General features: G+C 40.2%; 1 protein-coding gene across 30 annotated transcripts in view; it reads left to right on the top strand.

Annotated features, from left to right (window-relative positions):
* MAP4K4 (mitogen-activated protein kinase kinase kinase kinase 4) overlaps window positions 1-23,138 on the top strand; it is a 196,765-nt gene that overhangs the window by 61,941 nt on the left and 111,686 nt on the right. For all 30 annotated transcript variants that reach the window (XM_060187421.1, XM_060187428.1, XM_060187427.1 and 27 more), the window contains exon 3: window positions 22,682-22,738. In XM_060187421.1, the coding sequence (XP_060043404.1) occupies window positions 22,682-22,738 (57 nt within the window). The remainder of the gene's footprint in view (window positions 1-22,681; window positions 22,739-23,138) is intronic.

Below are 23,138 nucleotides of genomic sequence, written 5' to 3'. Positions count from 1 at the left end.
TGATTTGCTTTTTGCATTATGCTAAGCATTGTCCTAAGTACATTATATTTGGGCTCTAGGAGAGAGCATAAAATTTAGAGCAACCCTTGACTCATAGTCTTTGGGGTATGGCCAGGGTTTTTTTTTCCCCCCCTCCCTTTTAAAGTTACTTCTCAGTATACAGATAATTTGCATTGAGTAGTTTGGAAGAATATCAACTGTAAGTCTTTAATTTTCAGCTGTAGTCAGATTTTGTTTAAGAGGCTTTGTTGTTGTTGCTCTATTTACATGTTAAAGTTTTCTTTTAAAGAAAGGTAGTGTGTGTGCCCCCAATTTAAATTTGTCTTCAGAATCTCTAGACTCATTCACCTTTACTTTACTTTTCTTATAGTGGGGATTAATTATTTCAAACTCTGGTTGTATAGGTTGTGGTGACTTCTTTCCACAGGGGGGATTAGATGACAGGGAAAAGGGGGATGACTAAGTGGACCGGTGGGTAAGTTTCCCAGTTGCCTGAGAAAAAGGCTCAGTGCCTCTGGGTTAATCTTTTACAAGAATTAACCCATGACCCACCTGTACTTTGAAAACACATTACCTTTTTAAAGTCTTGACGAAGATGTCCTATAATTATAACAGGATTTAATTAGAAAATTAAAAAAATTAAAGAGCATTTATCAACAGTCCCCCCCCCCCCCCCCGAAACTTTTTGGTTTGGAATTGAGAGAAATATCTACTTTTTGAACTCAGAGGTTCTCCTTGTGGTATCTTGCTTTGTTGTGATTTTGTCACATCTCTAGAATGACCTTGTCCTTCAGTTCTCAGACCACTGCAGAGTGTACTGTTGTTAACTAGTTGGTTCAGTGAATAAGCATCTGCTTCTGTTCTAGCTAAACCATGTAGAAGCTTGGATTGTTGGCTCCAGATTGGTCTTCCAGAGGTGTACCTCCCTCTAAGTGTCACTGTATGTAGGGTATATGGTAGGTTGTCTTAGCCTTTAATTATGAAGGAAATTTGCTTCAATAATTGTTATGATAGCGTGGTTGGCTAATGAAAGGGTTAAATGAACTTTAATATTCTGTTGCTTGTTCTGAAACTTGTTATTTACTTCTTTTCCAGGACTTTTTTCTTTTTATTACTTTCTCACAAATAAAATTGCCTTTTGGATTATGTGGCTTACTATAAAATGGTATAGTTATTTCTATAAACATTTTTTTTTCCTTTTGGAGTACTTAATTGAAAAAGATTTTTCCCTCTTAATTGTTACTTATTTGTATACTTCCTCTTTACACGTGGCTTATTACTGCAATTACTTAAGCTGCTTTCCTAATTATATGATTATCTTGCACCCACAATCATACTTGATTTTAGTATCATAATGAGTTGAGGTCACTAAAGTGACTTTTTGTTTACTTTTTTTTTTCACATTCAATAAAGGGAGAGTATATTCTCTCAGTAAGATAGAAAACAGTACTTATTTAATATATGCTGCTTCTTAAGAAAAAAAAAAAGTAGCTGCTTTTACCAAAGAATAATGTTGGGTTAGAAAAGAAAAGGCTAACTCTCTCTCAGGGAGCAAAGAAGCACTTCACTTAACCTCCCCCCTTCGTTTTAAAACTATTTATTAGGTAGAGACAAATGAATTGAGAGGAAAAGGGAGGGGTAGGAAAGAGGTAGCACAATCAGGAGAGGAGAGAGGCACCTGCAGCGCTGTTCTACAACTTGTGAAGCTTCCCCATGCAGGTACAGATCAGGGGCTTGAACCCGGGTCCTTATGCATGGGAACAGGTGTGCTTCGCCAGGTGTACCTTGATCCAGCCCCCATTTAAATTTTAAAACACTCAGTACTGGCTTCAGTTTTCTGTTTTTGCTTTGGTGCTGTCTGCTTTGGATTATGGTCCTGACACTTAAGTGCTTTAGATGCTAGGCATTTTGCTTGCTTTGTTCTCTATATTATGTTTGAAATTGATTGAGGTTTCCTACATCTGGACACTAATATAAAAGTGTGATGCTGTGTTACTCATTGGGAAACATCTTGAGATTTTGGGCATTTGTTAGTAGGGAGCTCAAAATTGCATATATTTAAAGGACTATCTGAAGAAAACAAGGTGTGGCTGATTACTTTAATTTCTGAATAATAAGTGAAAACAATTCTGGGTTTTAATTTTTTTATCAACAAAATTATGTATTATAGACAAAGTTTGCTCAAGCCCTTTGACTTTAAGAGGTTTAACCTTTGAATTCTTAGTACTTTCCTACCCGGGCAGCCAGATGCAGTACCCAGAATTGTCCTATTAGACGTTTTGGCTGGAGCAGACAGCTGTCACCAATTGACACAGAATTGTGACAGGCTCTTAAGATGGATGTGAATCCAGTAGATAGCATCTTACCTATCTATTGCTTGTTATGTTCTGTCCGCCTACTGGTTGTTGATTCAATCAATGATAATCTCAACAAAAAAGTTAGCTATGTTGAATTTTGTTTAGAACATTTGCAACAGGGATTTACTGTTTAGTATAAACTAGAAATCGCACTTTTAACAAGGAATAAAATAATAGTTGGGCGATTTCCACATACTTTGTTTTAAAATGATTGCACTGAGTTTTCCAAGCTATTTTTCTTTTTCCTTTTTTTAAAAGACATAGAATCTGAATCCAGCCTATGGCTAGGTCATGGTGGAAAATCCATTTGTAATACCTGAAAGGTTTTATTATAGTAAGGAGGCAATGATGACACTTAAGGGAATGAGCATAATTGGGATGAAGAAAAGCAAATCTTGAACCTTCCTGGGGTCATGATTAACTTGATTGGGAGGTGTTTGGACTTCCCATCAGTTCTGGTTCTCTGTGTAAGCAAACCCATTATCTGAAGTTGTAGGTCAAGTAGATGAAAAAGGGCCCCAGGAAAATTTCTTTGAACTTTAGTGAATGCTGCAAGTGATTCTTTGATCGAAGTATTAGTTTTAAGAACACATTTACGAAATGAGAAGTGGAGCTTTTTTACTTTGTTTTAATAAATATTTGCTTTCAGCTGAATTCCGCTCCTCTAAAGTAAAGTGGCTTCTTGAAATTTAACTGTTGTGACTCCCTTTCCAAAGATCAAGATGAGATCACTTTGTTGAGAAAGGTCAAGATGAAAAAACCACAGCCGAAAGCTTCAGTTTCAACACTACAGAGGAATAGTAGTGCATAAAAGCAAAAACAGTAAATGGTGTCTGGCATTCTTGTCTCAAAGCGCTCAGCCAATTTCATATATTAAAAATGACTCAGGCAATCGTGAAAGCTAACTGTTCCTTACGTTTCCTTGAGCTGAACGTTTTGCTAGGATTTTCACATGTAGCCTGTACTGTTGTCTTCATTGTAAGATACAGGTGCCTGTGCAAGTACTGGGGCTCTGGAAGTTGACAGCTATGCACACTGCTCTGTGTCAATTATCTACTTGGCTTTATCTGGGTAAGCAAGGCTCAAGCTTTTTTTTTTTAAAATTCAGTTGCATTGTGTTCTTTGCATTGAAAGTACGTTCACCGTCATATTGGTGTAGGGTGCAGTACTTTGTAAATGCTGTAGAATTCCAGATCTTTCACATACTTTTTTAATGGGCCCTCCTGACTAGCCCTTTCTCAATTGTTGGTCTGGAGGTAGGGATCATAACCTGTGGTGGTTTCCGTACCTTCTCCCTCCCTACCCCAACTCCAACCTTGTTGCGTAACAGTGTGCTAAGAATGGGAAGGAATGAGAAAGGAGGAGAGAAAGGAAGGGAGGGGAGGGGAGATGGTGCCAGCCAAGCAGAATTCCTAATCAGATGTGACTATCCATTGGAGAGCCCCCTCATTGAACAAACAGGAAAAGGTCCCACATGTATCTCTGGTTTTGAATTATGGTCAGTCTCCCCCCCCCCCTCGTTATTTTTAATTTTTTTAACCAGAGCACTGTTCTGCACTGACTTATGGTGGTGCTGGGGACTGAATCAGAGACTTTGGAGCTTCAAGCGTGAGATTCTCTTTGTATAACCATTATGCTATCCACCCCCACCCAACTTTTCTTCATCTTCAAAATTACTTATTTTTTTTTGACATTACAGAGAGAAATTGAGAGGGGAGGGGAAGATAGAAAGAGAGAGAGAGAGACAGAGACAGAGAGAGAGAGAGAGAGAGAGAGAGAGAGAGAGACAAGACACCCCTGCAGACCAGCTTCACCACTTGTGAAACAACCTGCTGCAGTGGGGGAGCCAGATGTTGGAAGTGGGATCCTTGCGCGGGTTCTTGCGCTTTGTACTGTGTGCGCTGAACTCGGTGCGCCACTGCCTGGGCCCCCCAAATAAAATTTTTTAAAGTTTTTTAAAATTTCCTTATTTATTGGATAGAGACAGCCAGAAATCAAGAGGAAGGGGGGTGTGATAGAGAGGGAGAGAGAGACAGAGAGACACCTGCAGCCCTGCCTCACTTGTAAAGCTTTCCCCCTGCAGGCGGGGACCGGGGCCTCAAAACCCGGTCCCTGCGCATTGTAAAACGTGCACTCAGCCAGGTACACCACCACCCGGCCCCAAAATAATTTTTAAAAAGTCCCCCTCCCCCCGTTGCCTCTAGGTTGCTCGGTGCCTGCACTATGAATTCACTGCTCTTGGAGGCCATTTTTTCCATTTTGTTGTCACTGTTATTGCTGCTGTTGTTGGATAGGACAGAGAAATCGAGAGAAGAGGGGAATACAGAGAGGAGAGAAAGATAGATACTTGCAGACCTGCTTCACCCCTTGTGAAGCGACCCCCTGCAGGTGGGGAACCAGGGTCTAGAACTGGGATCCTTGCACTTCACCCCATATGTGCTTATTAGCACTTTGCACTACTGCCTGGCTCCCTCATTTTTTCTTTTTCTTTTCTTTTCTTTTCTTTTCTTTTCTTTTCTTTTCTTTTCTTTTCTTTTCTTTTCTTTTCTTTTCTTTTCTTTTCTTTCCTTTTCTTTTCTTTCCTTTTCTTTTCAAATAAAGTATTTATTTATTTATTCCCTTTTGTTGCCCTTTTTATTGTTGTAGTTATTGTTGTTGTTACTGATGTCGTCGTTGTTGGATAGGACAGAGAGAAATGGAGAGAGGAGGGGAAGGCAGAGAGGGAGAGAGAAAGATAGACACCTGCAGACCTGCTTCACCGCCTGTGAAGTGACACCCCTAGGTGGGGAGCTGGGGGCTTGCACCACTTGCGCTTAACCGCTGCGCTACCGTCCGACTCCCCATTTTTTGTTTTCTTATGGTATACATGTTTGAGTTATAACACATGTATAGTTTTATGTAATCACAATTGGAATGAATACAGGACAGTTGCATTAGTTCCCCAAACCCCATTTTAGTTCAGATTTTGAGGCAAGTTCTTTGTACTGAGAAGACTTCTATTTTTTTTTTTCTTAAGATAAGCCTCTGTGTAGCACCCAAGAAAGAACTGACTGGGGGAGAGGTGGTCACTGGTGTGGTGGCACATGGGCAGTGTGTGAGTGTTCCCAATTGCAGCCCCTCTTCCCCCCATCTGCAGTTTACTTTTAGGCAGGCTTGAGGCCTCTCTCCAGAAACCATTGGCGGCATGTATGCCTATTCTAGTGTTCTGCTTATTTTGTCACATTGCAGTTTTGCTTATCTTTCTAATGAGCTGTCTTCCCCCACCCCCAGTGTGGATGAGGATTGTGGGCATTCATGGGATTTGCAGTTATATTTCAGGACTTCCCCTTTCTTCACTGTATTGCTGAGTGCCTCTGGTGCCTTTGGTGGGAACTCTAGGGGCAGTTGGCTTATATGCATAAGAACCAGCCCAGGTGGCCTGGCCCTGGAAAAGGAAAAAACCCTCTTCAGAGAGGAGAGTGGTAGTAGGGTGGGGTCAAAGCGGGTCAGCTTTCAGATCACATTGGTTTCCTCTAGTTATTTAACTGTATTTCCGGTGAAAGAATTGTATTTTGCTGAGTTCATTCCTGGACTATGTTGAAGTGGGAGACTGATGTCAGGGAGCCTCTTCTGTGTAGGGATCATCAGAGGTTTGGTTTAGGAAGGTGTTGACAAAACACAAAAGAGTTTCAGCACATAAACTTGACCTGCACTAGTTTCTTAATTATTCATTAAAAAAACATTTACTGCAGGACTGCCTCTAATTTAAAACTAAATGATCTGTTTCCACCACCTGCCACCAAATGCACTGAAAGGAGGGTGAGCATACTTGCTGTTTGCCCTGGGAAGTTTTAGTTCATACTCACTGTCCCACCATACTGTTGTGTCTGAGTCATCCTCAGGTGTCCTTTTGGACAATAAGTCAGTATGGTCACCCGAGTGAAACAGGAAACAGGAAAGAGGACAGAGGCACTTATTTGGCCACTCACCAGTCTGTTTTGTATTAAGTGTTTCATTGTAGCATCTGCTACTTGGACTTTTCCCACACTGTAGGTGCCACATCTATTTGTTTTAGGTATCCAGGAGATAACAGCTATTCATTTATATGCTTAGTGTATACTTAACTTAGAACAAGTGACCAAGGATGTTGGCTTCTGGGGGGCCTCTTGAAAATTTATTGAGAATGTGAATTTTGTAGCTGCATACTGGACCCTTTCTAGTACTATTCTGCAAGGAACTGTAACTGTAGTTATTATAAATTGCTTAGGAGACATTAAAAAATACAGATACTCAAAACCAACGCCTGTGAATTTTGATTTCATAGATCTGGGTGAGGCCCAAGCCTATATAATTATAAATGAAATAAAAACACAACACAACAGCAGCAGCCTTTTCTGGTGACTGTCAGCTAGGAGTTAAAAACCACAAGCGCAGGGTCAAGGGAACTTGGTTCATACTAATAGGAACATTTGTATATATATTATATATATGTATATGTATGTTTATATTAGTATGAACATATATAAGTATATATATTATTATACATGTTAGTATATATTATACATATTAGTATATATTAGTATATTAGTATTAGTATACATATTAGTATATATTATTATGCATATTAGTATACATATTAGTATATATATTTACATATATACTATATATATATCTGAGTTGCGAATGCTTTGTGGATTGCTGGAGAATACCAGCCACTATAAGAAATGTGATACTCGGGAGTCGGGCGGTAGCACAGCGGGTTAAGCGTAGGTGGCGCAAAAAACACGGACTGGAGAAATGATCCTAGTTCAAGCCCCCAGCTCCCCACCTGCCTGGGAGTCGCTTCACAAGCAGTGAAACAGGTCTGCAGGTGTCTTTATCTTTCTCTCCCCCTGTCTGTCTTCCCCTCTTCTCTCTTATTTCTCTCTGTCCTATCCAACAACAATAATATCAATAATAGCTACAACAATAAAAAACAACAAGGGAAACAAAAGGGAATAAATAAATATTTAAAAAACTATATATATATATATATATATATATATATATATATATATATAAAATGTGGTACCCAACATAATTCAGTTACCAGGGAGAGGACCACTGCCGTTAGTCTAGAGAGCTGTTTCTCACTGTAGAACTCCTGAAAAGTGACTTAATAGTATATCAGGGTAATTTCAAGTGGTAGAAGTGCTGCTGTAGAAAAGTTATTTTTTTTATTAGTGATTTAATATTGTTTTACAAAATTACAAGATAATACAAGAACGATTCCACACTGTTTCCCCGCACCGGAGTTCTGATGCCCATTCCCTCCACAGGAAAAACTGCAGTGGTTCTCTCAAGGTCACATATGGGTTGGCTATCATTTCTATAATTTCCTGTCTATCTATATTTTTGCTCATTTTTTTCCCCTATGGTCCTGCTCTCTTTTCCTTTGAGTCACACTTCCGAATGTCCTTCCTTTTTCCCCCTCTTCTCTCTGTGGGTCCTGATGGAATTGTTCAGAGCCCTGTAGTCATGTTCCCCTAACATTTCTCCCCCTCTACGAGTATGGACCAAAATTTTTATGGGGTACAGAAGGTGGGAATTCTGGTTTCCGTAATTGAGAGACTATTTTTGATATGGCTTTGTGAATTGACTTTAAGTATTAGTATTTGGTAATTGAATTTTACAGTCTCACAGCCCAAGAAGTCATAAACCAAAGATGAATATGCATTGGCATGCACTGTGATTTTAGGTTTTGTTTTTCAGTTGAAAACAAAAAAATGCTCATCAGTTAAAAAACAAAACAAAACAAAATAACAACAACAACAAAAACTCACCTGGATAGTTACACGTTTTCATGTATGTGACCCAGGTTAGATCTGTCCCTCACCACACACAAAGCATGGGAGAACCACCCATGCTATGATATCTTTACCTCTCTCTTCTGTTGTCTCTTTGTATCTGAAAAAGTAGGCCCAGAGTGATGAAGCCCCAGCAGTGACCACTGCCTCCCCATAACACCCCCCCCCCCCACACACACACACACTCCACTGTTTTTACAGAAAGAATGGGGACTCTATGTTCATTGACTGGAATGAACATCATAATTAGGGGCTGGGTGGTGGAGCACCTGGTTGAGTGTTACAATGTACAAGGACTTGGGTTTGAGTCCCTAGTCCCTACCTGCACCTACCTGAAAGCTTTGTGAGTGGTGAAGCAATGTTGCAGGTGTCTCTCTGTCTCTTTCCCTCTCTGTCTCCCCATACCTTTTGATTTCTGGCTGTCTCTATCCAATAAATAAATAAATATAATAAAAAAGAAAAAAGAAAATCATAATTAGACTCTGTCAGTAGAGACCTCAGATTTAACCTTGAGTAGGATGAGTGTTGTACAAACAGTATAGACAGTTGTGAGTGGAGAAACCTTGTAGGCATGTGTGTGTCTGTGTCTGTCTGTCTTTTGTCAGAACTTCTGTGTTTGGCTTTCTCTATAAACCAAGCTTAGGTTTTCCACCAGTAAGTAGTGAGTATCTAGGATGGTGTGTCTTGCTGGAGAAGAAGGGTTCTGCTCTTTATTTTATTTTATTTTATTATTTTTAAAATTTCTTTATTGGGGAATTAATGTTTTACATTTAACAGTAAATAAAATAGTTTGTACATGCATAACATTTCCCAGTTTTCCATATAACAATACAACCGGTTCTGCTCTTAATTTGTGCTGGGTGGTGTGTTGTTGCATAGATGGGCTGCAGTGGTATGACTTTGGGGCACTGTATTTTTTGTTGACAAGAGAGAGCAAAACATGTCATCACCGCTGAAGCTAAACAACTCACCCTATTGCCTGTAAACCACAGAGGATATGCCCTGGCCAAGGTATTGGTACCAATGTGGCCCACTCTAGGGCACTAGTGGTCTTTTCTGTGTGAATTATATCTGGCTTGCAAGGTCCCACAGGGAAAGTCATTCATCACCTCCTTTTCCTCTCTAAGTAACAGGATATCAGAGAACCTGCCGTGACTATCCAGTATAAAATAGCAACCTCCCTATCATTGGCATTCCTCTTCACTGGCTCTTTTCCTGTAGCTATTTATTTATTTATTTCCCTTTTTGTTGCCCTTGCTTTTTTTTTTTTAATATTTTATTTTTATTTATTTATTCCTTTTTGTTGCCCTTGTTGTTTTATTGTTGTAGTTATTATTGTTGTTGTCGTCGTTGTTGGATAGGACAGAGAGAAATGGAGAGAGGAGGGGAAGACAGAGAGGAGGAGAGAAAGATAGACACCTGCAGACCTGTTTGACTGCTTGTGAAGTGACTTCCCTGCAGGTGGGGAGTGGGGGCCTCAAACCAGGATCCTTACGCTGGTTCTTGCGCTTCACGCAACATGCGCTTAACCTGCGGCACTACCACCTGACTCCCTTATTTTTACATTTTTTTTTAAATGTGTGACAAATAGTTGGTCACACGATTGTAAGATTACAGTGTATGGTTCCACACCCACTACCAAAGTTGTGTCCCAACCTCCCACCTCTGAAAGATTACCACCCATAGCTCTCACAAACTCTTAGAAAAGTTTGCTTGCTTCTATTTTTTTCTTCTCTCTCAAGTTCATGTGTATTAGTTCTCTAGATTCTGCATATAAATGAAACCATCCAATAGTTGTGTTTCCTCTCTTACTTATTTTGCTAAGCATAATCACCTTCAGCTCCGTCCATTTTGTCCCAAAGGACACAATATTGTTTTTATTATTTTTTTTAACTACAGAGTAGTATTCCATAAAACATAATCCCATAACTTCTCTAGTCACTCATCTGTTGATGGGCATTTAGGCTGCTTCCACTTTTTGGCTGTTGTGAATAATGCAGCTATGAATATAGAAGTGCACATGTCCTTTCCAGTTAGTGTTTGCATGTCATTTGGATAAATGCCCAAGAGTGATGTGGCCAGATATAATGTAACTCCATTTTTATTTGTTTATGTACTCTCCATACAGTCTTCCAAAGGGCTGTACTAGTTTTCATCTCACCATTAGTGAAGCAGAGCTACCCTTTCTCCATAGTCTTACCAACCCTTCATTTCCTGTCTTGTTGATCTAGGCCTTTTCTCACAAGTATGAGATGAAATATCAGTGTAGTTTTAGTTTGCATTTCTCCAATATTATCTAAGATAAAATGCAGAGGGGTGTATCTCATAGAGGTGAAGGACCTTTATAGGGAAAACTAGAGGACATTGTTAAAGAAACAGAAAATCACATGCAGAAATGGAAGAACACTCCTTGTTCCTAGATTTGAAGAATAAACGTTATTGAAATGGGTGTTCTACTAAAAGCAGGCTATTGCTTCATTGCAGTCCCAAGCAAGATCCCAGTGACATTTTTTACGGAAATTGAGCAACTTGTCCATAAATTTGGGACCACAAAAAAATCCACAAACATCCAAAGCACTTCTGAAGACAAAGGAAAAGTATGGAGGTATCACACTCCCCAACTTCAGTTTATACCACAGAGCAATAGTAATTAAAATAAGTAGGTACTGGAATAAAAATGGACATTTGAACAACAGATGAGTGGCTGAGCAAGTTGTGGTATATATATACACAATGGACTACTACTCAGCTATTAAAATGGTGACTTCACCGTTTTCAGCCCATCTTGGATGGAGCTTGAAGAAATCATGTTAAGTGAAATAAGTCAGAAACAGAAGGATGAAATATGGAATGATTTCACTCTCTGGCAGAAGTTGAAAAACAAGATCAGAAGAGAAAACACAAGTAGAATCTGAACTGGAGTTTAGGAAAAGACTCTGGTTTGGTTGGGTGGGGGAGAATACAGATCCAAACAGGATGACCGAGGACCTAGTGGGGGTTGTCTCAGAGTCCACAGGCAGAGCCACTACACCAGCCTGGCAGTCTTCTAGTGGGGGTTGTATTGTTATGCATGTACAAACGTACTTATTGTCGAATATAATACATAAAAAAATGGAAATTTGGAATAGAACCAAGAGCTCAGAAATGATCCCACACATATACAACCACTCAAAATATGACAGAGCTGCCAAACCAATTCAATTAAGAAAGCTCATATAGGGGCCAGGTGGTGGCACACAGGGTTGAACGTGCACATTCACAAGTGGTGCAGGGCTGCAAGTGTTTATATTCCCCATCCCTCTCAATTTCACTCTGCCTCTATCCAATAATAAGTAAATAAAATATTTTTTTAAAAGAAAGCTCACCTATTCTTATAACATAGTTCTTTGTAGTAGACTGTGATTTTTTTTTTTTTTTAAAACAAAACTTGGTTTGAGAAATTTATTTGTTGAAATGTAGAGGCAAGAGTTTCCCTCATTTTCTAAGGAAGTATATTTTAGGACACTAATTATTTTTGACCAGGTAACCTTTTAAGTGGCTGTTGCATGAGCTTACATAAAGAAACTTTGACTTTGAAAATTGATGGTGACCAGGCAGTGGTGTACCTGGTTGGTTGCACACATTACCATGTGCAGTGACCTGGATTCAAGCCCCACTACCCACCTGCAGGGGGGACGCTACATGAGCAGTGAAACAGTGCTGTAGGTATCAGTCTCTCTTTCTCCCTTCCCTCTCAATTTCTTTTTTTGTCCTATCTAATAAAATAGAAATAAAGAAAAGGAAAAAAAGGCCACCAGGAGTGGTGGATTCATAGTCCTAGTACTGAGCCCTAGCGGTAACCTTTGGGGGTGGTGGTGGTGGTTGTTATTTTTCTTTCTTTTTTTTTTTTTTTAAATGGATGGCATGGATCACCTTCTGTGCTAAGGGATAATTTGTGGTAAGCAAGTACTACTATGAAATAAATCCTCAAAGAAAAACTCTAAAGGTGGGTTATCTTTTTTAAGAATAGGGACATTATGAGTAATGAGTAAAGTAGCTTATAAATATTCAGAACAGACAAATTAAGAGTTGTATGTAGACTTTGGAAACTAGATGGTAAGCAAATACTGCCCTTGAAGACCACATGCAGGAAGTTATTCCCCTCTGAACTGAGGATGAAGCAGTAGTCCCCCCCCCTTCAGAAACTGGATTATACTTGCATTTAGAAATCATTGGAAGAGACACAGAGCAGCTTACAGTTTGACTTTATGTGATGCTGTAAATACATCCAGGTTCAAGGACGGTGCTATTTTAGAGTCAGCTTCTTGATGTGCTGAGAAAAAGGAGCAATTTGAAAACCTTAATTAAAGGTTGGGTTAGTGATGAGAAGGGACCATGGGCAGGAGCCCAGAATGGAATCATAATTCCTTGCATGCCTTTATCTCTGGCCTTTTGGTTTGTGTCTACAACTCAGTTTTTTTCTCTAAACTAACAAGAAAAGTTCAGTTTGAATAAGCTTTAGTGAAGCTTAAAGTGCTAGTTCAATTTCAAAATTAATGCTGTGGGTATCATCCTATAAGTTGAATATAGACTGTAAAGTCACAAAAGTGATGTAGGAAACCTTGGTGTGTGCATGGGATTACTAATGGGAGGAAGAACGGAATCTTTAGATTATTAAAGAATCTTAAGACTTCTTTGTTTTGTCTTATATCAGGTAAATAGACATTATAGTAAATGAGCTTTTAAATAAAATTCACTGTTTGTGTATGGTTCCTCCCGGTAGACAGTGGAATCAAGAACAGCAGGGTGTTCTGTTCTGCTTTCATAGTGGTTGTGTAGTTTAACTCTGATTGTAGTATAACACTAGTTTCCACATCTGATTAGTCAAGAAGCTTCATTTCATATAACCAAATATTTTTTACCTCTACACTTGAGAAATGGAAAAGTCTCCAGCTCCCCATCTGCTAGGAGGGGTCACTTCACAGTGGTGAAGCAGGTCTGCAGGTGTCTTATCTTTCTCTCCACCTCTCGTCTCCCCCTCCTCTCTCGATCTCTCTCTCTCTTATATCCAAAAAATGGAAACTGTCCAAAGGAGCAGTGGATTCCAAGCCCCAGTTATAACCTTGGAGGCAAAAAAAAAAAAAAAAAGTTATGACTTTAAGGGAGGCCCCCCCCTCCTTTCTTCTCTTCTCTTCTCCTCTCCCCTCCCCTCCTCTCCTTTTGTTCTTTAAACAAAGCAGTATCTTTTCCCTTCTTGAAGTACTGTCCAGTCAGCTCTCCCCTTCTCCCTCTAAAGGAATTACTTACAAGTTGCTGTGGCAAGCTTTCTTCCCTTTCCCCCTTTCATTTCTGTGTCTTCACTCAGAATAAAGGTGATTTTTGCCACAGTGATAGTTGAACTAACTGGAATTTAGTTTGCTCTCTGGCCCGTCCTCCTCCCTCCTTTCCAGTCTGTTTTAGAACACAGCTGAAAATGACAGAAGAGTATCTAGATAACTGGACTCTTTCTTTGTAGGAGTCAGAATGTTACCGCCTGATGAAATGGTCCCTGAGGCTGTCACTTAATTTCAAGAACAGGATAGTAACTGATGTTCATAATGATTTCTCCAAGCCATTAAGAAAAGCATCTTTAATGTACTAAGATTTTAGGACCTGGAAATATTTTTATCCTGATTAATATAATATAGAAAATACATGCATAAATTATTTTATTTTTAGTTATCTGCAGACTCAGTTACAGAAAAGAACTCCATTTACCAGAGGTAGGGCCAGTAGGTAGGTAAAGTCTTTTAATGCTGTCTGTTTCAAAGGCTTTATTCTTTGTAAAGGTCTGCATGTTCACTGCTATTGAGACATATCTTTTCTTAAAAGGGAGCATTCTTCCAGATAATGTAGCTTTGACATGATTTTCTGTTGAAGTCTGTAATTTTAAACTCTTTAAGGAATAGAAGCGCTACCTTCTTATTAACTTACAAGTCTTGACCAAGTTCTTTTAACACAATATTCTTGTGTTTTCTCTGTGCTTGTTCATTGCCCTGACCATGGAAGGAAGAGATGTAGATAAACAGACACCGATCTCAATAGGAACAGTAGTCCCAAGGATGAAGTGTGCAGAAATAGTGGGTTATTTACCTAACAGTTGATTTGGGCTTTGGAGAGGAGTGTCACCAAAGTGTGTCTGTGTTGTAAATAAGGTGTCTAGAAGACAGATGCTTTCAGAAGTAATTTAAGTTGTCTGTTCTCCAGCTAAATTATGTAGTTCTCTGTCTTTGGCTTATGGGGTGCTCTCTAGATAATATGCCCTCCTCTCTCTACTGAATCTTGACCTTCCCCCTATTACTTCTTGGAAAAGAGTGAGGAAGGTGTGTGATTTTGAGATTTATAATTTAGAACCAGTTAAACTGGTCTTACCTTTGGGGTAAATTGATGTAGAACCTTAGAGAAGTGATCAGTAGGTTGCCCAGTGTTGAGCCCAAGCCATTTACCGCATGGTTGTGTAGGTTCGTATTTGTCTGGGACTTAGCTCAGCGGAGAGAAACTGAGACTATATCTTAGGAGGCACTGGGTTTGGTCTCTGATAATTATGTGAGAGTGCCAAGAAGAGCACCAATGGAAACCCATGATGGCAGAGTGGTGCTTTCATGTTGCTCGCTCTCTTTCTCTTTCATCCACACCCAAGTTGGGCTGGGTAGTGGTTCATGTATTACACCATATGTGAGGCCCTGGCTTCATTCCTGTCACTGCAAACATAGAATCAAGCAAAACACACACACACACACACACACACACACCCCAAGAGTAGCTTGGAATGAAAAGCAGTTTAAGATTTCATTCTTTTAAAATAATAATAGACTTATTTATGAGGAGGGAGAGAGAACCAGAGTATCACTGTAACATATGCGATGCTGGGGGTCAAACCCAGGAATTTATGATTGTGAGTTCAATACTATCCACTGCTCCACCCTGGTAGGACTAAAGTTATGACGACATCACCCCTACCCCCACCTCCACCCTCACCCCCATCCCCATCCCCATTACCATTTTATTAAGAGTATTTCAGTTGAACAGAAATACCTGAGGAGGAAGGAAAGGGATTTCCCACATATATCCTGTTTGCACATAGGCACAAGCTCCCACACACTCCATACCCTGAGTGGTTCCTTTGTTAAAGCAGATGAATCTGTGTCAGCACATCATTAAATTCAAAGTCTGTAGAGTTCATTCTTGGTGTTACAGCCCTGTGGATTTGAGGATATATGTAATGACATGTAGTCTCCATGATCTTACGCAGTATGACTTCACTACTCTAAAAATCCTCTATGTACCACGTTCAACTGTCTCCCCAACTTGGATTTTTTTTTTTTTTTTTTTGCCTCCAGGGTTATTGCCGGGGCTCGGTGCCTGCACCACGAATCCACTGCTCCTGGAGACAATTTCCCCCGCTTTGGTTGCCCTTGTTTTATCATCGTTGTGGTTGTTGTTGTTATTATTGTTGTTGTTGTTGTTATTATTGCTTTTGTTGGATAGGACAGAGAAATGGAGAGAGGAGGGGGAGAGAAAGATAGACACCTGCAGACCTGCTTCACCACCTGTGAAGCGACTCTCCCTGCAGGTGGGGAGCCGGGGGCTCAAACTGGGACCGAATTGGATTTTTAATGTACATTATGAAGTGATGTGAGACAGCCAGAGGCAAGACTTGACAAACAGCGTTGATGAGGTTGGGATCAGCAGATGCAATATCATTTGCTATGGATTGAGAGAAGTCTGCAGGAAAGTGAGCCCCACTCTAGAGGTTCCAGGACTGGGGAAATATAGGCTGTATAGAGGAAGTGGGAGGTTCCAGCTGTCTTAGGGCTTAAGAAGGCAATGGATAGTTATTGCTATAATCACATTATTTGGCAGTTGGGTTAACTTTGAAAAATCCCTTTGTTAGGATTTGCTGTATCATACACATCACCATAATTTATGTCCTTTGACGTTATTTGTATATAGCTGTGCCACCAGTTGCTTCCGTTCTCCCTGGTATAAGCTTTTAAGAGAGTCAACATATTAAAGACTCAGCCTATGGTCTGTGCATTAAAAAGTTTGAGAAATTCAATCAATTTCTCCCCTCTCATATAAATTAAATAGTGCTTTATATGACTATAAATTAATAGATGTGCACAGAAGCACCATTCCCACCACCAAAAGACTGTGTCCCATCTCACACCACCCCTTCCATGAAGCCAACCATATACCCTCACCCTCAACCTGGGGTTTTTACTTGGTACCCTACTCCAAATTCAGTCAAATCCTGCTTTGAGTTTCCCTCTCTGTTCTTTTTTCTCAACTTCTGTTTATGAGTGGGATCATCCCATACTTGTCTTTATCTTTCTGACTTAGCTTACTTAACATAATTCCTTCTAGCTCCATCCAAGACAGGTCAGAGAAGGTAGGTTCATTGTTTTTAATAGCTGCGTGGTATTCCATTGTGTGTATATACCACAGCTTTCTGCTGTTGGATACCTGGTTTGCTTCCAGGTTTTAGCTATTACAAATTGTGCTGTTGTGAACATAGGCATACACATATCTTTTTGGTTGGGTGTTAGGGAGTCCTTGGGGTATATCCTTAGGTGAGGAGTTACTGGGTCATATGGAAGGACCATGTCTATCCTTGTGAGAGTTCTCCAGACTGCTCTCCACAGAGGTTGGACCAATTTACATTCCTACCAGCAGTGCAGAAGGGTTCCTTTTTCCCCACAGCCTCTCCACCATTTGTTGCTGCTGTCCTTTTTTGTTGGGAAATTGTGAGGATGTGATAGAGCCTGGCAGAGTTTGACCTGAGGAGTCCTGTCAGTGTCTCTTTCTACCGAGAGGTTGAGCAAGGAGGGACAGGAGTAACCCTAAAGGTTTGCCCCATCTTATCAGACCCCTGTCTCACAAAGCACCCTGCATTCCTGATACTACGGCTATTAGATACAAAGAAAGGGTGAGATGTCGGGAAATTGTGTGGATGTGGTTGAGCTTGGCAGGGCTTGAATTGAGGGGACATCCATCCTCTCTTCTTTTTAGACTTCCTGCCTCACAAAGCACCCTGCATTCCTGATACTATGTCCGGCTACCTTATTATCTATATAAACATTGTTTGCCTGCAAGATCCCCACCCATTCCATTCATTTGATCCTTTTTATCTTCTTTCTACCCTCAAGACCCTCCCTGTCTGCAGGGTATTACTAATCCTACCAGTTAAAACCCTCGCAATAGTTGCCAAGGAAGTTCCTACTTTTCCCAGCCTTTTTACCTTTCTGCGCCCCTTTCCAAACCACATCAAGCCATTTCCGTTTCCAACTTGCCACTTCCGGGTCTGCCCTTTAAAAGCTTTGGCTCTCTGATCAATAAAGAATCGAATTGCCTTGCCACCATGAGCTCTGTTCATGAGTCATCTCCCTCGCATTGCCCAGGCTGGCTCCGGTCGCGTTCTCTTCAACCCAGAGAGTACACGTCTGGGAAGAGGCACCCCCACGCTAGCCAGCATCTGGGGAGCAGGCCATAGTATCTGGAACGCTTTGTGAGGCAGGGAGTCTGATAAGATGGGACAAACCTTTGGGGTTACTCCTGTCCCTCCTTACTCAACCTCTTGGTAGAGAGAGACACTGACAGGATAGACGCATTCCTCAGGTCAAACCCTGCCTGACTCTACCACATCCTCACAATTTTCCGACACTTTTTGATATATGCCATTCTCACAGGGGTGAGGTGGTATCTCAATGTTGTCTTTATTTGCATTTCTCTGACAATCAGATGCAGAGAAAGCCTTTGACAAAATCCAACACCCATTCATGCTCAAAACACTACAAAAATTGGGAATAGATGGGAAAGTCCTCAAGATAGTGGAGTCTATATATAGCAAACCTATAGCCAACATCATACTCAATGGACAGAAGCTGAAAGCATTCCCCCTCAGATCAGGGACTTAGACAGGGCTGTTCATTATTACCAATACTCTGCAACATAGTATTGGAAGTTCTTGCCATAGCAATCAGGCAAGAGAAAGAAATCAAAGGACTACAGATTGGAAGGGAAGAAGTCAAGCTCTCACCATTTGCAGATGATATGATAGTATACATAGAAAAACCTAAAGAATCCAACAGAAAACTACTGGAAGTTATTAGGCAGTATAGCAAGGTGTCAGGCTACAAAATCAGTGTACAAAACTCAGTGGCATTTCTTTATGCAAACATTAAATCTGAGGAAGAGGATATTCAGAAATCACTCCCATTCACTGTTGCAGCAAAATCAATAAAATACCTTTTTTTTTATTGTGACACAAAGATGAGCCATCTTAGCAGATAGATTTGTATCAATTTGAAATTCAGAGTTTTTCTTTTCTTTACTTAAACATAGTCATGTAAAGCACATTACCTCGACACCTTTATGCCTGTTGACAATAAGAATGAAATTTCAGGGGGAGTCAGGCGGTAGCACGGGTTAAGCACACGTGGCATGAAGCGCAAGGACCAGCGTAAGGATCCCGTTTCGAGCCCCCGGCCCCCCACCTTCAGGGAGAGTCGCTTCACAAGCGGTGAAGCAGGTCTGCAGGTGTCTATCTTTCTCTCCCCCTCTCTGTCTTCCCCTCCTCTCTCCATTTTTCTCTGTCCTATTTAACAATGATGACATCAACAACAATAATAACTATAACAACAACAACAACAAAAAAAGAATGAAATTTCAGGTGGCTACTTAAAAGTTGAATTAGAGAGAAAGGGTCAGGGAATCAGCATGGGCCTCTAAGGAGTAGAGAGAAGAGTCATCTGGTGCCTGCTGCAAGCTAGTTCTGAGTGCCAAAGCTTATGTAGACTGTTCACTTGGTTTGGAATCTGCCTTATTCTAGAAAGACATCTTAACACAGGAATCTTTGAAGGTTAAGGATGCACAGTAATGTTGTGGTAGTAGATAAATGAGAACTCAAGATTGCTTGGATCCCAGACCTGTTTGTTCCAGCACGCTGTCCTGTTTCTTAGAAAGGAGGGAAGCAGAATTCCTAGAAAGACTGATGAGTTAATTTTAAATTTAAAGTGGACCTCACTTTGGAAATGCCTTTGTGTGCTTTGTGCTCTGATAATGATGATGATGATACTACCAATAATAAGAATTTGTTGTTAGCTCCTGGTTCTGTAATCCTCTATGTAAAGAAAATTTCTGTTCTGTATAAATTACATATAGATGGAATTCACAGTGCTCAACTTTTATGATGCTGCCAAACAGCCAAGGCTTGTTTGTGAATACATTTTTGGTACTGAGTTCAAGCACAGAAGGGAAAAGAAGAAGGTACAGATATTAATTAGATATGTGGGGGTAGGGGAGATAGCATAATGGTTATGCAAAGAAACTCTAGTCTGAGGCGTCTAGGTCCCAAGTTCATTCCCCCTCACACCACCATGAGCCACAGCTAACCAAAAAAAAGAAAAAAAAAAAAAGGTTGGGAGTTGGGGGGGGGGGAGAGAAAAGGAAAGAAAAACTAAGATAGAAAAGAAGACCGAAGTGGATAAAAAAAAATAGGGAACAGTTGCTCATTGACCTATCTATGGATTGTGATTTACTACATCACACTGTACCAACCCATATCTCTTGAAAAAAGAGTCAAAATTGGGCAAATCCTGTGGTATTTCCCCCTATCTCTTGATTTTTGTCTATTTAGAAGTCATCCCACTACAGGAGGAACAACAGATCTGTGTTTGCAGATTAGAGGGCTGACTGGGTGGCAAGGAGATGATCCGTGTTTCCCTTGATTGGAAAGTATGGGATAATTAACACTGTAGTTTAAGTGCTACTTTTTCTTGGATTCATATAAGTCATAATTTGACTTTATGGTTTTGTGGCCAGCCATAATTCTGGAACTGACCTGGCATGTATTAATGAGACAGATTCCTATTTATTATCATGATATGCTTGACCATATGCCATGCACCGTTTTTTTTTGTGCCGCAGTTGTCATTCCTCACACTAAACCTGTGAAGTGGGCACCATTATTAGCTATTTCCCTCGTGGAGACCTTGGCATGCTGAGCGGTAGTGTGCCCAGGCCTCAGTGACTGTATGGAGAAAAGAATATGGATGCTACCTTGACTCCAGAGGTCATTTTCTGGATCACTGTCCTATAGCTGTAGGTTCTTACTCATATCCAAGACATGCAAGATAGCTCAGTTTCCCATCAAGTAATACTCAGAGCAAAATTATGTAACAAAGCCTTAAAAAGGCCAGTGTTACTGAGTCTATAGCATACATAGGTACAAGTTTTAAGTGAGCAGTTCACAGCTCTGAAGCACCGCACTGTGAAGCAATATCCTAAAAGATGATACTGTGAAAATGCAGCAAGGATCAGAAATATAGGTGCCCTTGTAGCATTTATAAAACAACCACTGTCTTGGCTAAAAAGGGGCTGTGGAAATAGTTCAATTAAGCACAGGACTCCCATACCTGAAGCTCCAGGTTTGATCCCCAACACCACATATTTGAGAGTTGAGCAGTGTTCTTATGTCTTTTTTGTCTTATTTCTTCCCCAACCCCCAAATAAAAATCTTAAAATATCAAATGTACTATTTACTGCACATGACACAGAGTTGTCTTTTCCTTCTTTACTAGCTTGAAACTGAGCAGAATTCTATAGATGTCAAATGACTTGCAGATAATTTTTGTTGTTTGACGACCTATAAACAGGACAACCTTTTCAGAAATGTAAGTTACTGAATTGTGAATTCAGAAATACTGTCAGATTGTTTCCCACACCACAGCTGTTTGGGGATATGAAGTTCTAATGAAGACAACTAAGAATGGGATCCTGAGGTAGCAGCACATGGCAGTTCAGATCTGATCCACCTACACAGGATGAGAAAGCATACTTGTAGAGTGCTTCCTGGCAAGTAGCAGGAAGAACTGGAAGGTAAAGTTTCTTAGTCCATGAACCAGTGTGGACTGACTGCATCAGAAGTAGAACTTTAGGGGTTAGAGTATATAGCTCAGTGGGCGGTGCACATTTTACTTGAGACCCTGGGTCTGATTCTGGCACTATGCAACAGTACCATGGACAACACCTGAGGGATCTCAATGGATGGTAGAGCAGTGCTTTGATGTCTCTCCCTAAGTATATAAAATAGTGTTTAAAAAAAAAAGTCAGGGAGACTACTTGTTGGTATTGATTGCACACACAGTCCTTGGTTTATTGCCTCGTTTCATTTAGAAAAAAAAAAAAAAAGTAGAATTCCAGACTAAACTGCTGCTATGTGAGGTTTTGAAGTTGGTGCTCGCGTTCAGTTGGCAGCACTTCAGAAGACTAGGAAGGCAGTTTACCTTGTGAGTGGGGGAGGGCAGACGTGCCTGCAGTAAGTGAGAGCTGGAGTGATGCTCTTGACCTTTTAGCTTATTTGTTCTGGTTTTCTGTGTAATAAGTGGTTGTACAGTAAGACTAATGAATTGCTAGCCATTGCTGGGCTCCACCCATTCATTATCACATAAACTTGAGACATACTTGTAGTACGCTTTGGTTTTCATAGAGTTACTCTGTACTAGTTGTAGCTTCCTACATTAAGCTTTCTAGAATAGATGGAGCACTTTCCTCAGGTTTCAAATGTAGAAGTTCCTAACTTTTTACATTATAAAGCCACAAGAGAACCAGGCTCTTGGAAAAAATATGGAAAAGATGTATCTGTTTCCATTTGCTGTGAGTAGACCACTTCCCTTAAAATCCTTCAACATGATGCTCAGGTCAGGATATCTGAGTATAGTTCTTTGTCACACACCTAAGAAATGACAGCAGAACCTTGCAAAGACAGATTAGAGACAAGGCTGACAACAGTGAAATCTAACACTCTTCACCTGGGTAAAGGAGAATGCTACCAAATTTGTTTGAAATACATGGTGATATAAATGGCAAACACATTTTTAGTTACTGACAAAAATTTAGGTTGGTAACTGTAATAAGGAAACACTCAGTTTTTGTTATGCATCCCAATCTGACTTTTATTCATCTTTTAATCTTTGTTCGGGTTACTTATTTGCCACCCCTCCCCCTTTACAAGGATGGCAAGAGCTTCAAAGATCCAGTGTAACTCTCGTGAAGTCAAAATTATAGAAAGTGATTACTAGGGACATGGAATCACTATTTCTGACAGTATCTAAAGGTTTTCTTGGGGTTGGGTTCAGATGCATGTAGTCATTTTCCTTATGAAGAATGGTAATGAATGATTAATTTGCTATATAGAAGAAATTACTTAAGTTGTTTGGACTGAGAAGTAATGATACATAAATTGAGCCCGGGAAAGAAGCAGACAGTTATTGATGCTTTGTCAATGCATGTGTCCTCCTAACCTGTTCATTATGTGTGCTTCATTGGAATTATAAACCGTATTGTTGTATCGGGGAACATGGAACTATTTCATCATCACATTGGGAAAAAGTTCAGAAGAAATGATTTGTTGAGACTTCAAACATTCTGTTCTAACGATTGTGCAAAACAGTGGTGCCAATTATCTTTTCTCTTTTTCAGGGTCGACATGTTAAAACAGGCCAGCTGGCAGCCATCAAAGTTATGGATGTCACTGAGGTAAGGTTGGGTCACAATTATTTTTTTCTAAAGAAATCCTTAGATAAAGGACAGTTATACCCATCCCTTCAACCCCCCATTGCAAGAGGACTGTTCTTTTTGCAGAACTGATTTTGAACAAATGGCCCTCCTGTGACATTGTGGAATCCTAAGGTCCAGTAGACTAGTTGACTTAAATTGTTGCAGATGGTCCCCAAATAACTAAGAATCAGTAGCATTAAAAAAAAAAAAAGAGAGAGAAGATTTAAATGATGTCATCTTGGCAATAGAATGGACCATAATTGGAAACATCTTCCTTAATGGAAAAGGGAAAATTTGAGAAGGGCTCATGGAGGTCACATGAATAGGGTGATTGAGGAGTGTGGGGAGGAGAAAAGCATCTCTAGGGTATTAGGCCACA

The sequence above is a fragment of the Erinaceus europaeus genome, chromosome 3 (assembly GCF_950295315.1).
Source record: "Erinaceus europaeus chromosome 3, mEriEur2.1, whole genome shotgun sequence".
Lineage (NCBI taxonomy): Eukaryota > Metazoa > Chordata > Mammalia > Eulipotyphla > Erinaceidae > Erinaceus > Erinaceus europaeus.
This window is presented reverse-complemented; position numbering and strand designations above follow the sequence as displayed.